At 49.7% G+C, this 15761-nt stretch overlaps 1 protein-coding gene across 2 annotated transcripts in view; it reads right to left on the reverse strand.

Moving 5' to 3' along the window:
* Nucleotides 1-15761, reverse strand: part of DPEP1 (dipeptidase 1) — a 199145-nt gene that overhangs the window by 38830 nt on the left and 144554 nt on the right. For both annotated transcript variants that reach the window (XR_015302468.1, XM_086945795.1), the window contains exon 7: nucleotides 972-1056. Coding sequence is in view for 1 of the 2 variants with exons in the window: in XM_086945795.1 (XP_086801921.1) it covers nucleotides 972-1056 (85 nt within the window). In the remaining variant the exon portion in view is untranslated. The remainder of the gene's footprint in view (nucleotides 1-971; nucleotides 1057-15761) is intronic.

A 15761-nucleotide genomic window follows, 5' to 3' on the forward strand; every position in this document is an offset into this window, starting at 1 on the left:
AAGGTATTGCTGGCTAAATGAAGGGTGGCTGTCCCAGTGGTATTGCAAACTCCGAAGCCAGGTTTGTAGTCTTGTTCGAGGTTATCTTGCTTATTTGATCGTTTAATAAATGGAGACTACTTTCTCGATTATTTTACAAATGAAGGGTAGGTGAGTGAGAGGGTGGCAGTTAAGTAGCTCATTAGGGTCTAGGGTGGGTTTTCAGTATGGGAATAATTTTCTCCTACTTTGAGAGTATCTGTGCCTGAAGGAGGTATTTTACAAGACAGAGAAGGGGCATCTCCGTGGAGTAGCTTAATGATGATAGAATGTTGCCTTCATAGGTTGTGTCCTTGAGAGGGTTCAGAATGTCATGGAGTTCAGAGTGCGAGAAGAGTGTGAATGTGATGTAGTTGCGGTGGAGGGATGGAAGATTCAATGAAATATGGTTGCTTGTTTGCTATTGATAAAGTTTCTGATTTTGTTCATCTCCTCAAAGATGTGATTCATGGTGTCACATTTTTTGATTAAATGTTGAGTAGGTGTGTCTGGAAGTGGATTGATGTAGTGCTTTATTACCTTGAAGAGTTCTTTACATCTGTTGTGTTTCTTCCTAATGGTGGTCTTCTTGAAGGTGACCTTGGCTGTGGAGATGATGGATATACATGTATATTGGAGTGTTTTTAGGTGGATGTGGTCACCAAGGGCTTTGGTCCAACCTCATTTCTTTTATGTCTTCAGATAGAGTGCTTGTTCTCTTAGAGGTCTTGTGAATACATAGTGCTTATTAACAGGAAGTTTCCTGTATGGATTTTTCCACAACACCAGTGTTCACAATCCAGAGTAAGTGCTTGCAATCAAAAGTGAGTGTGTCTTTGCTTATGCAGGTGTATTTATGTGTGTCTGCGTTTGCATATATGTGCATCTCTCATTCACCCAATCACTGGAAGCAGACACACCTAACAGTACCAGTAGACTGTGCAGATACCCACCTGCCACATGAGATAGATTAGCTTTGTTGCTACAAGTGACATAGTCATTGTAGAAGTTCACCATTACAAGACCTTTCTTGGCTTTCTGTTGGAGTAAGAAACACATACATAATGAGTTACCCAATTGAAATTAAATAGTCAAAATCCTCTTTTCCAACCATCCATCAAATCCCAACACCACCTTAGATCAAATCATCACGACCTCTGTAACAAGAAACATGGTATGGCTACCATCCCTACTTTAACAGTCCCCATTGAGTGACCATGATGGAAATCTTTGTGCTCAGACACCTTTGTCTACTCTGGACTTGTACATCAATGACAGTCCTTTTAAATAGAGTTTGGGCACATGCCATTTTACCAAGACCTTTGTGCTGTGCCTTTAGGACAATGTGAGATATATCATTGTTCGGGAGGAGTGGCAGCTCTAATACGGGTTGTCATCTCTGTGGGCATACCACACTATGAATTACCATGGCAAGGCTTCAATGCCTAACTTTGATGCTATATCGTTCAATGCCATGAGGACACCATATATCCTATCTGAGTTTTCAGTTTCAAAATGACTGCACTCTGGTGCTTGTAGTCTCTGTTTACCTCCAGTAGGTGAACTGGATTCTGTGAATAAAAAGGCAATCTGGTAAGAGGGCGTCCTCCTGACTTAGGTTCTTCAGGCTGCCTCTCATCAAGAGAAAAAGGATCTGGTTATTTCTTTAAGAAGCTGAGAGTTGCCTAAGATTCCATTGTTACACTTAAGACCATGTTAAAACGCAGCATCCATTCCCTTATAAATAACGCCACATTACTGATGAAATCCAAGATTTTAAAAGTAATGTTATCCAAATGAATATACAGGTATTCTCTGAGATATCATTCTTTATTTGTATCCTTTCCTTGAGCGTCAGTTCCATGTATAAAGAATACAGTTTCTGAAAACTCTAAGCAGTGTTTCTTAACCTATGGTCCAAAGACCCAGGGCTTTTTTTGGGGTGGGGGGCGGTTAATATAGTATGGATGATGTGTCCTCAAGTGAATTTTGAAAACCTCCGACCTCTGCTCTATAATTAAAATGTATACTTTTTTTTAAATATTGGTTTTGTGAATTAAAGAAAATATTTAATCATGTGTGTATTTGTTCTATGATTGCTTGTTTCTAAATTTTTTGTGTATTGTTTTGCGGTTCAAATCATCGAAAATGCTTAACTGTCCTCTCACCTTTCCAATAATTACTCAGTTGAGGTCCCCGGATTCAAATAATGATTTACTGAGGGCTATCTGGGTTCCAGCAGGGCCGGACTGGCAATGCCGGGCACCGGGCAATCCCCCGGTAGGCTGCCAGGGGTGGGGGCCGGTTTTTGGGCCGGGGGCCGGTTTTGTTGCTGGGTGGGGCGGCGATGTTTTGTACTGCACTCAGTACAGTAGTGAAGTCACTAGTCACTTACTACTGTACGGCTGTGACTGCTCCTTCTCACGGTCTCCTCGCTCCGTGGGAAAAAAAGCATAATTTAATTAATCTAAGTGCAGCAGTCTCAGGGCCATTTTAGGAGGTGGGTCGGATCGCATGCACGCGCCTAGCGGCGCGCAGATGTCTCCACCACTGCCGCTGTGTCTGCGCTTCCTGCTCAGTCTTTAGTTTAGTTAGTTAAGTTCACCCACTTTAGGGAGGGGGGTTGGGCGGGCGCGGCTGTTGTTGGTGGTGACACATGCTCATTGGGGCTCGCACAATAAAGTGTGCGTGACCCCGGTTCCAGAATCCAGAGAGACCGTGACGGCGAGAGGCCCTCTCTCGCAGTCGCTACCCTGCCCATAATTTAATTATTTCTAGCCTAGGCCCCCCACCCCTCCTTGGCCCTGCCTGTCCCAGTGTGAGTGTCCACAGTCTCTGACTGCTGCCGAAGGTTTGCCAGTGCCGCCCGCCGCCACGTGAGTCAAGTGTTATTTGCATTTTGCAATCAGATAATCTCGTATCTGCGCACGGTGCATTATCTCGGATAAATAATGCACAGTGCGCAGATACGAGATGTGATGCATGTGAGATAAGTTATCTAGATAGGAGGTGCCACTTACTGGGAAGCGCCGCGCACGTGAACGCTTCACAAGAAATGAAAACTGACCATTACTTGTTGGCAGCCATTTCCGCCCTTTCTCTGACTCCAGGGGCGATAATTTAGTTTATTCTGAAATTGCTAACCGTCTCCTCGTCCTGGAGCGCCAGCTGGTACTGCTTTTCAATTAGGTGTGGTGTCTGTTATGTAGTGGTAGGTGATCATGTCGCCGTCTTTGTCCCTTGTACAGATCTCTATTTACGATCAGCTGTTGTCAATCCAATCCCTGTAGCTCTCTCTTTCCCTCCACCTCCCTCCTGTTTTCTCTATCGTGTCACTTTTCTCTTTCTTCTGCCGTTTGTCACACAGATTAACCTTTCCACTTCTCTACCCTATTACCATTCTCACCCGTATTTTTCCTTCTCTTTCTTCTAACCCCTGCAGTTACTCCTCTTCCCATATATTATCACTCCCAAGCTTTATGATGCCTTTATACCCATATTTAGTGCCTAGAGGTCCGCTCACTGGGGCAGGAAGCCTCTCAGGCCACCAGGAGAAAGTGAATCCACGGACCCGACAGGTGCTTCAGCGCTCACCCAAGCTCCCGCAAGAGAAAGGGTAGCCGGCAAACACCACACTGCTGAGGGCCCCAGGGAAGGGGTGGTGACTGGATTCCCCGGGAAAATGTGCAAAGTCATTGCTTTCAAAAGAGGGTTGCAGGCCGGGCCCCTTTATGAAAAAGCCTACTCAGATAGGGGCCAGAAGCTCTTTCGAATATAAAGATTATTGCAACCTTACGGCCTCGCTTTGCAGTTTTCATGCTCTTGAGGGAAGTGTGCTCCGAGCAGTGGTGGGTGGCTGGTGACATTGGAAAGTGGTAAGGCGCAAAAGCTGCTGATCTAATGTGTACTGCTTCACTGGGCTAGTGAGCATGACTGTCAAAAGGGGAGTCCAGGGGTTTCTCACTCGAGAAAACTCCGAAAAAAAGAGTGGGAAAAACATGCACTCCAAAGCAAACCTGATGACTACAAAGCAATTGTGACAGTATTGACCCAAAACATGCAAACGCAGGAAAAACACTCCATGGTTTACAGAATTAAAACTGCCCAGCTACTGTTGGCTTGGTAGTTTAGTCTGCCCTGTTCCCATGATGCACTGGGCCAGGGACAGACTGATTTGCATATAGCCAGGTTCTGAGCTGGGATGGTGCAGTGAGATAAATAACGGTGATGGATCAAGCCCTGATCTTTGGACTGGGTAAGAGTGGTCTGCTTAATTCAGACACTCTGTTCATCACCACCCCCTTTTCTGAATCGTTTTTGGCCACTATAGGTGTGGCAGGGTATACTCAGACATGAGTCCCTTTCTCACTGCACCATCCGGATTCAAGCAAGCCGGGCCGAAGACGGCTGAAATGCCAGAAACCGGTCCCTGGTAGCTTGTCTCCTTTCTGGTGAAGAATTGGCTTGGTAGTTTAGTCTGCCCTGTTCCCATGATGCACTGGGCCAGGGACAGACTGATTTGCATATAGCCAGGTTCTGAGCTGGGATGGGATGGTGCAGTGAGATAAATAGCGGTGATGGATCAAGCGATGATCTTTGGACTGGGTAAGAGTGGTCTGCTTAATTCAGACACTCTGTTCATCACCACCCCCTTTTCTGAATCGTTTTTGGCCACTATAGGTGTGGCAGGGTATACTCAGACATGAGTCCCTTTCTCACTGCACCATCAGGATTCAAGCAAGCCGGGCCGAAGATGTCTGAAATGCCAGAAACCGGTCCCCGGTAGCTTGTCTCCTTTCTGGTGAAGAATTGGCTTGGTAGTTTAGTCTGCCCTGTTCCCATGATGCACTGGGCCAGGGACAGACTGATTTGCATATAGCCAGGTTCTGAGCTGGGATGTGCAGTGAGATAAATAACGGTGATGGATCAAGCCCTGATCTTTCGACTGGGTAAGAGTGGTCTGCTTAATTCAGACACTCTGTTCATCACCACCCCCTTTTCTGAATCGTTTTTGGCCACTATAGGTGTGGCAGGGTATACTCAGACATGAGTCCCTTTCTCACTGCACCATCAGGATTCAAGCAAGCCGGGCCGAAGACGGCTGAAATGCCAGAAACCGGTCCCAGGTAGCTTGTCTCCTTTCTGGTGAAGAATTGGCTTGGTAGTTTAGTCTGCCCTGTTCCCATGATGCACTGGGCCAGGGACAGACTGATTTGCATATAGCCAGGTTCTGAGCTGGGATGGTGCAGTGAGATAAATAACGGTGATGGATCAAGCCCTGATCTTTGGACTGGGTAAGAGTGGTCTGCTTAATTCAGACACTCTGTTCATCACCACCCCCTTTTCTGAATCGTTTTCGGCCACTATAGGTGTGGCAGGGTATACTCAAACATGAGTCCCTTTGTCACTGCACCATCAGGATTCAAGCAAGCCAGGCCGAAGACGGCTGAAATGCCAGAAACCGGTCCCCGGTAGCTTGTCTCCTTTCTGGTGAAGAATTGGCTTGGTAGTTTAGTCTGCCCTGTTCCCATGATGCACTGGGCCAGGGACAGACTGATTTGCATATAGCCTGGTTCTCAGCTGGGATGGTGCAGTGAGATAAATAACGGTGATGGATCAAGCCCTGATCTTTGGACTGGGTAAGACTCCTGACCGGTTGCTCCTTCCTTGCTCCTCTCCCTGTACTGCTGCTATCTTGCTGGGGATCGCACTGCTACATTCAACCTCACGGTATCGCCTGCATTATTTATTTATCTCAGTGGTATCGCCTGCATTAGAGTAAATAGCGCCGTGTTTAAAATCGGCTCGCCTGCTTTGCTCAAACTTGCGCAGTGTTTTGTTGAATCTCATTGCTATCAGCGCTTGTGACTATAGCGCCGCCCGCCCTGCACTGCATTCCACCTGGCAGCAACGTGCATTATTAGATTTATTTTATTCGCTGGCGACCTACTGCCCCTGCCTCGCCTCCCCTCTGACCTCCATCTTGTCTGCTGTTGTTGTTTTCCCTGCCCCTCCTCCCCGCTACCGCCTCCCAGCTGCTGACCCTCCCACCCACGTTCACAGAGCCTACCTCGACCTCTCAGCCCCTGTGACCGCCCGGACTCGCTCCTGACCGGTTGCTCCTTCCTTGCTCCTCTCCCTGTACTGCTGCTATCTTGCTGGGGATCGCACTGCTACATTCAACCTCACGGTATCGCCTGCATTATTTATTTATCTCAGTGGTATCGCCTGCATTAGAGTAAATAGCGCCGTGTTTAAAATCGGCTCGCCTGCTTTGCTCAAACTTGCGCAGTGTTTTGTTGAATCTCATTGCTATCAGCGCTTGTGACTATAGCGCCGCCCGCCCTGCACTGCATTCCACCTGGCAGCAACGTGCATTATTAGATTTATTTTATTCCCTGGCGACCTACTGCCCCTGCCTCACCTCCCCTCTGACCTCCATCTTGTCTGCTGTTGTTGTTTTCCCTGCCCCTCCTCCCCGCTACCGCCTCCCAGCTGCTGACCCTCCCACGCTCCGCCCCCTCCACCCTCCATTTATGGCCAATGCCTCCACGCGCAGCGTCCACGCGCTTCGGCCATGCCGAAGGTGCGCCAAAGGTAAGCCCGTCTACGCCCGTCCGCGCCTGGACCGCGCCCAGCGCCAGACCCCCTGCCCCTCGCGCTCCACAGCCCTCCCGCATTACCTATGATGCCGCCACCCTCCTAGCCCTTGACCCCGGTCGCGCCCCCAACTGCGTCCAAGCCGCTCCTGGACGCACCCATGGACCGTTCTCCTGCTTCTCCTGCAAATTTAGCGGCACCAACAACATCTCCGCTACGACCACACCACAGATTCCCGACCCCAACTACCTAGAATGCATCCTTCTCAACACCCGCTCGGTCCACAGGCACGCCATTGACCTTTGGAACCTACTAGACACCATCTCTCCTGACGTCGCCTTCCTAACGGAAACATGGATGAACGCTTCCTCCGCCCCTGACATCGCCATCGCTATCCCTGATGACTATAAGATCACACGCAAGGACCGCACCGACCATACAGGAGGTGGAATCGCTATCGTCCATAAGAAATCAATCCGCATCTCAACCAGCTCTGACGCCAACCTCACTAACTCCGAACACCTTCACTTCCAGATCCACATCGACCCCAAGACCACACTCAGAGGCACCCTCCTCTACAGACCACCTGGACCACGCGCAAAATTCAGTGAAGACATCACGGACTTCATCACTCCACTCGCGCTCCCCTCCAAAGATTACATCCTTCTGGGAGACCTCAACTTCCACCTTGAAAAGATCAACGACCGCAACACCGCCACCCTCTTGGACAACCTCGGACTTAATCAACTGGTCACTTCCCCCACCCACATCGCAGGTCACACTCTCGACCCCATCTTCACCTCCAGCAACCATGTCTCCTTCAGCCACACTACGGATCTCCTCTGGACTGACCACAGCTGCGTCCACTTCATCTACAACAAGCCGAAACCCATCAACCACCCCCAACCAACTCTGCATAGAAACTGGAACAAAATCACCACAGAGCAGATCTCCACATCACTCCTTCAATCCTCCCCAGCCCTCTCTTCTAACGCCAACGAAGCCGCCTCCAACCTCACCGTTTGGTTATCCAACGCCGCCGACACCTTAGCACCACTGAAAAAACGGCAAAGCAAACCTGGCAGCAAGAAGGCCTCATGGTTCAACGACGACCTCAAGAAATCCAAGAAACTGTGCCGCTCCCTTGAAAAGGCCTGGAAAAAAGGCCCATCCACCAGCAACAAGGACGCCTTCAAAAGCGCCATCCGTACTCACCACCAACTGATCCGAAAAGCCAAGAAAACAGCATTCAAAGATCGACTTGACAACAACGCCCACAACAGCAAGGAACTTTTCAACATCGTCAAGGAATTTTCCAACCTCTCGGCCAACTCCAACGACATCACCCCCTCTCAAACCCTCTGCGATTCCCTAGCCTCTTTTTTCCACAACAAGATTGCTGACATCCACAACAGCTTTGACAACCAACCCGGAAGGCAACCCACCCTACCATCAGCTGACCATCCTCCCCCCGTCAACACCCTTAACGCCTGGAACCCAATCTCCACTGAGGACACCATCCGCCTGATGAATTCCATCCACTCTGGATCCCCCACAGACCCATGCCCTCACCACATCTTCAACAAAGCAGACTCCATCATAGCACCGCACCTCCGAGACGTCATCAACTGCTCCTTCAACTCCGCTACCTTCCCAGAAGACTGGAAACACGCTGAACTCACCGCCCTTCTGAAAAAACCAACAGCAGACCCCACCGAACTCAAAAACTACCGCCCCATCTCACTTCTTCCATTCCCGGCCAAAGTCATCGAGAAAGCTGTCAACAACCAGCTCTCCGCCTTCCTCGAAGCCAACAAATCACTCGACCCCTCACAATCTGGCTTCCGAGCCAAACACAGCACTGAGACCGCACTCATCGCAGCAACAGACGACATTCGAACTCTACTGGACAATGGAGACACAGTCGCCCTCATCCTCCTCGACCTCTCTGCAGCCTTCGACACAGTCTGCCACAGCACCCTTTTACAACGCCTCAGAAACATCGGAACCCAAGGAAAGGCACTGGAATGGATCACCTCGTTCCTCACCGGAAGAACCCAGAGAGTCCGCCTCCCACCATTCAAGTCCGAGGCCTCTGAAATCATCTGCGGCGTACCACAAGGATCCTCACTCAGTCCCACCCTCTTCAACGTATACATGAGCCCCCTCGCGGCCATCGCCCGCCAACACAACCTCAACATCATCTCTTACGCGGATGACACTCAACTGATCCTATCTCTCACCAAGGACCCCAGCACCGCCAAAACTAACCTACACGAAGGAATGAAAGAAGTCGCCGAATGGATGAAACAAAGCCGTCTGAAACTGAACTCAGACAAAACAGAAGTCCTCATCTTAGGTAAATCCCCCTCTGCATGGGACGACTCCTGGTGGCCGGAAGCCCTCGGAAATGCACCCATCCCGACAGACCACGCACGGAACCTTGGCGTCATCCTGGATTCTTCACTCTCAATGAACAGACAAGTCAGCGCCGTATCCTCTTCCTGCTTTAACATTCTTCGCATGCTCAGAAAAACATTTCGCTGGATCCCCTCCGAAACAAGGAAAACAGTCACCCACGCTCTAGTCACGAGCCGACTGGACTACGGAAACACCCTCTACGCAGGTACCACCGCTAAACTCCAGAAGAAACTACAACGAATCCAAAACGCCTCAGCCAGGCTCATATTAGACATCCCACGCAACGAACACATCTCTGGTCACCTTAAAGACCTCCACTGGCTACCCGTCAATAAGAGGATTACTTTCCGACTGCTTACCCACGCACACAAATCACTCTACGACATCGGACCAGATTGCCTCAACTCGCGAATGTCCTTCTACACCCCCTCCCGCCAACTGCGCTCTTCCAGCCAAGCCTTCGCCACTGTACCTCGCATCAACAAGACCACCATGGGAGGCAGATCCTTCTCATACCTGGCTGCCAAAACATGGAACTCACTTCCCGCTTACCTTCGCCTCACCCAGAATCACCTAGCGTTCCGAAAGCAGCTTAAAACGTGGATATTTGACAAATAATCCACCTCCCCTTCCTAAGCGCCTTGAAACCCTCTGGGTATGTAGTGCGCTATATAAGTGTTATGACTTGACTTGACTTGACTTAATTCAGACACTCTGTTCATCACCACCCCCTTTTCTGAATCGTTTTTGGCCACTATAGGTGTGGCAGGGTATACTCAGACATGAGTCCCTTTCTCACTGCACCATCAGGATTCAAGCAAGCCGGGCCGAAGACGGCTGAAATGCCAGAAACCGGTCCCCGGTAGCTTGTCTCCTTTCTGGTGAAGAATTGGCTTGGTAGTTTAGTCTGCCCTGTTCCCATGATGCACTGGGCCAGGGACAGACTGATTTGCATATAGCCAGGTTCTGAGCTGGGATGGTGCAGTGAGATAAATAACGGTGATGGATCAAGCCCTGATCTTTGGACTGGGTAAGAGTGGTCTGCTTAATTCAGACACTCTGTTCATCACCACCCCCTTTTCTGAATCAGCTACTGTAGTGTGCAAACTCCACAGCACAACAGCAAGGTTCCAACTATGTTACCTGCACAGGGCTAACAAAGCTGTCTTGTCTGTCCACTCTCCGCAATGCACCTGCCTGACACCCTCCCCTCATAGTCTTGCAATGACGACATTCACAACGACACAGCTACTACACTCTGTAACTTCACAGTGGACCCGAGAAAACAGCGCCCTGTGCCTCATTCACCCATTCTCAATGTATATGCCTGCCCTATAAACCACAAAGACAGATCCCACACCTTAAATCATCGAACCTCCACTTGTGCCGTCCTTGGAACCTATCAACTTCTGGGAGTGTATGGGGAAAGTATCATGTAGGGCTGCCCCCTGCTCAATCAACTGTCAATTAAATAGAGCCTAACATAATCAATAAAACATCAATATAATAGACCAGTAGGAGGGGTCTGATCTATCATCATAAACCTAGATCCCCTGAATGTGTAAAATACACTATTCCCCAGGTCAAGATGTATAAGCTTATAAACAAAGATGAACACAGGCCACTACTCACTATAAACAAAAATAGAGTGAAAACAGAGAGAGTGCCTCATGGTCGAATCACCCGAGGGGGTTCCCGGCTAACAATAACCGGTATACCCACTTCTCATCATTGGTCATTCTCTCTGTGTGAAGTAAAAAGAAAATACACAAAGACATTCAAATGTGCACAGGTGAGAATAGTGACATATAAACCAACAGTGAACGAATACCAACACTTATTGTGAAACTGTGTATAAATATACCTATGACCCCATAAAAAAGAAATGAACCACAAGGCACGGGAGAGCCAAAGCCTGAGGATCAGTAAGGGAAAATGCAAGCACAGCGCGAGACAAGGTAGGGAAGGAAATCCAACTGGGGAGGGTGGCCGGCCCTTTCAACTTTCCCCCACTGGCGAATTTGATGGTCTACCCACTAGGAATAGTACCCAAGAAGTAGGAGGGGAAATTGAGGCGGATACACCATCTTTCCCACCCACAGAGGCAGTCCATCAATGACTGGCTGGAGCAGGATGATTGCTCAGTAGATTATGCAGTAGACCTGATCCGCCAGGAAGGAAGGGGAGCCTTTCTAGCCAAGACAGACATTGAGTCAGTTTTCCGAATCCTGACGGTTCACCCAGACAGCTACCATTTGCTTTGTTTCCAGTTAGACGGGAAGTACTACTACGACAAATGCTTGCCAATGGGGTGCTCAATATCATGTGCATATTTTGAGGCATTTAGCAGTTTCCTAGAGTGGGAATTAGGGAGACGGGCCCCATGAGGGGGTCAGGTCCATTACTTAGACTCCTGTTTGTCAGCAAGGGGAGCAAAGGTGATTGCCCGCTCCTGCAGAGTTTCACAACACTGGCACAGGAATTAGGGATACCGCTAGCACAGGAGAATACAGAGGGCCCCACCACAAAGCTGTCCTTGCTAGGGATAGAGCTAGACACCGTTGCAGGAACATGCAGATTACCACCCAGCAAGGTAGCGGAGCTGAAAGAGATCATGGGTATGCTGAGGCTACAGAAGAAGGCCACGCTAGGCGGGGTGCAACAGCTGCTGGGAAAACGGAACTTCGCCACAACGGTGATCCTAGCAGAGCGAGCGTTTGCAAGAAGGCTGGCGTGGTTGACCAGGGGCATGATGCAGAAACACCACAGGGTCTGCCTAATGCAAGGGGAGGGTAAAGGCAGACCTGGAACAGTGGGAATCCTTCCTTTCCGATTTCAATGGCATCTTAATGTGGCGTGAGCCATGGGTACCAGCGAATCAGCTCGAACTGTACACAGACACAGCAGAGGGCCTCGGTTTCGGGGCCATCCTGGGAACAGCATGGACAGCAGGGGCTTGGCCAGGCACCTGGAAACAAGTAGGGGCCACAGCAAACATTTAGCTGCTGGAGCAATTTCCCATAGTAGTGGTGTTTCACATCTGGGCAGAGCAACTAGCAAACAAGTAGATAACTCTTTGGTCTGACAATCAAGTGGTAGTGCCGGCAATCAACACAGGGGTGGCAAAATGTGCGCCCGTGGTCGGCCTATTACGGCGGTTGGTCCAATGCCAACTGAGGGCGAATATAGTGCTTAGGGCATGACATGTTCCAGGAGTAGACAACTCTGTAGCGGATGCCATTTCTCGTTTTTAGTGGGCATGATTCCGAGACCTCGCTCCACATGCGGACCAGGGGATGTCCCCGTTGCCGAAGGAAGTATGTGCATGGGTAGAGCTGGTATAGAAGAGATGCTGGAAAATGCACTGGCCCGAAATCCAATGCACTGATACCGTAAGGGCTGGGTGACATTTACTGCAGCTACTGGGCTCACTAATGGCCAACCATTGGGGCAGAGCGAGGTCCTGGTTTCATTGATTGGGCATTTAGAGCGGGTAGGACAAAATCTCAGACCCAGACCCATTTGAGCGCAGTGGCATACTACACAAAAATGGTGTTGGGGCAGGACCCCACCAGGGGTTTCCACTGCAGGATGGCATTGAAAGGATGAGGCAGAATGCAGAAGGCAAGTCGAGACGCAAGAAGGCCCATTCATTTTCAAGCTTGGGGAGCTATGCTCATCAGAGTGCGAAGCCATACTTTCAGTGCTGCTTTCGCGCTAGCTTTCTTTGGGGCGTACAGGGTGAGCGAGCTGGTGGCCCCAGCAGCAAGGGATGCAGGAACAGCATGCATGCACAGAACCGACGTGAGTTTCGGGGAGAGACACATGGACATCCTGCTATGAAGGTCAAAGACAGACCAGTCGGGCAAAGGGAGATGGACCAGACTGCAGTGCATTAGGGATAAATCATGTTGCCTGTTATGCCTTGTAAGGAGATACGTGGCAAACGTAGAGATCAGTGAAGGGCCACTGTTCAGGCACAGGGGACATTCTTCCGTGGTTTCCAATTTATAGCAGTGATGAAGAATGCACCGGGCGCGGCGGGGCTCCCACCCAGGGCATTCAGATCACATTCATTTAGAATCTGGATGCAACTACTGCGGCGGGGCTGGGCTTCAGTAGCGACCAAATAAATGGGATTGGCCGTTGGGCATCAGGCGCGTTTAAACGGTACACACGCACCACCTCATACTGAGCCCTAATTCCCCCCGTATAGGTCCAACTATGCTGCGCAGTACGGTGTGGCTCATGGGACATACCCAGATCACACAGGCACAACAGTGGGCAGCGGCCAAAAGCCAATTCAGCGGGATCTGGCTGCGGGACACTGAGGTGGTCTGGATCTGCCGGTCCGGGATGAAATTGGACCAACTGCTAACCGCAGTGCAAGAAGCACAAGAGAGGTGGCAAACCAGATGCGGTAATAGTCCACCTGGGTGGTAACGACCTTGCCGCACAGGGCAGGAGGGCCCTGCTAATGACAATGCAGGCAGATTTAATATTTAGCTGCTGTGGCAAAACTGGTAGCCCCGCCGAAATAATCATCTCAGAGATAATAGTGAGGAAGTTCTGGAGGGGAGCGATAGACCTGGGTGCAGTAGAAAGATCCGGACGCAAGCTAAACATTATGATGAACAAATTATATGTAGGGCCTATGGCTGGGGATTTGTAAGGCCTGGCTTCATAAATCTTAGGTCACCAGGCTACCACCTGGAAGATGGGGTGCACCTAACCGGGGTGGGGATGGATCTGGTCCTGCTCAACATTGTGGGGGTGTTAGAGCTAATGGGTTTCTTATAAGCGACGAGAAAGCCTGGGGGAGCAAGGGGGGCATCTCCCTCCGATCGGCGAGACCATAGGTAGCATGGTGGAAGACAACCTAGAAGTATAGGAAAGGAAGAGAAATTGATAGATGGAAGGCTCACGCACTGTTCTTGGGATGCCTCACGGCAAGGGCAATGAGTGAGCAAACAGTGGCCAGTTGCCACATGGAGAGTAGATGGAAGGCTCCTGCAGGGCCCTTGGGATGCCTCACGGCAGGGGTACCAAAGGAGCGAGAGGTAGAACTCAGCCACAGGCTGTATAGATGAGATGCTCACCTGGGGTCCTTGGGATGCCACACGGCAGGGACCCAGATGAATGGGTAGGGACCAAGTTGGCACTGAAGGCAAGTGGGATGGCACTTGCGGTCCGGGCAAGTCCATAAGGACACCCACCAAGTCGGCAGCAACAAGTGGGATGGCACTTGCGGTCCGGGCAAGTCCATAAGGACACCCACCAAGTCGGCAGCAAGTTGAAGCCTAACCCCTTGGCAACGGTAGCAGTTATATTGGGGACTCCTCCAGAAAGTGATCTGTCTGAAAAGCAGATATCAACCAAATGGACTGAATGAGCTACAATGGCAAATCATTAAGACAAGGCAATAAAAATGTTATGCATCACCATGAGAAACAAAATGAATAAAATGCCTTTTATGTGTTCTAATTAACTGCAACCTTTTTTGGCACCAAGCAAGTTGTCCATGATCTGTTTAAAGGTTAAGGGGCGCAGTTTGAAAGGACTAAGGGAAGGAGGCAACTCGCCGCCTGGGAGTGGTTACGCAAAGGCTGTGCCATCACCTTTCCTATACTAAAAATGTGAACTTAGGAGAGCTGTTACTGGGGGATAGAACAATACGACACTGAAGACCAAAAAAAGGTAAGGAGCGGTTTCGCTCAGCCGCACTGCAGTTTCCACTGCAGCCCAGGGCCCTTTTTTTACTCACAATTTGTTTCTTGCCAGCTCTTGTGATTTTTAAACCTGGTACAGTTTAAAAAAGTTTGCAAATTTGCAATGGTGCTGGGAAGTGCTCTGAAGTATACTCGAAGGGCTACTGTGTGACCATGGCCGGTGTCTGCATGACAGCTAGTCTCTCAGAGATGAGAAGACATTCTCCGAAGTATCCACTTTCTGTTGGAGGAGCTGAATGAGGGTCTGTCTAGTGCCGGGAAAACCACTGACTCTTACTGAGGGAAGGAGAGTACTTGGCCCTGCAAAAGTAGAGGCTATCCAAGTGTAAAAGACCACCATGTTCCATGCGTAGAAGCACCCAAAAGATACGGACGACCGAAAGAGAGCGGTGCCAGAAGTGAAACATGATGTGAAGGGATCTCCCGAACTCCTTGAATGGTTCCTGCTCTGAACTGCGGTAAGAATATGCAGTGCTGAGACTTTTGCCAGGTAAACTCAAGTTGGTGAAGGCTATTTGAATCGATTTATTCAGTTTGGAATCCAAGATCATTTCAATCATTACAGACCGGAGAGAACAGGCTATGCATCGTCTCCTGGGTGTACCCCCGGCCTGTGCCACCTAACCAGTTCACCAGGAGCTTGGTGTTGGGTTAGTTGAAGACTAAATTAAATTGGGCCCCCTGGCGCTATGGTGTGTTGTCTGGGCGAACCCACATATTGAACAGGAAGGTGATCATAAATTGTCTTGCTAATGATAGAGGCTTGACCATTCCCTGGTTACAATATATCAAGCACCAAATGTCTGACCCGGGGAGACCGGAACTCTTTCCCCCCGCTTCTACTAATTCAGAGGCTGACTTAACTTGGACCACAAAAGCATTTCAAACCAAGTAAGATTCCACGTAGAGGCTGGAGATGGCTATTCGAAGGATACTGATATTTCTGTGACTTTGAGGATCAGGATCCATCTGGGTGAATTGATGACAGATGGT

The sequence above is a fragment of the Lissotriton vulgaris genome, chromosome 12, assembly GCF_964263255.1.
Source record: "Lissotriton vulgaris chromosome 12, aLisVul1.2, whole genome shotgun sequence".
NCBI classification, from domain to species: domain Eukaryota; kingdom Metazoa; phylum Chordata; class Amphibia; order Caudata; family Salamandridae; genus Lissotriton; species Lissotriton vulgaris.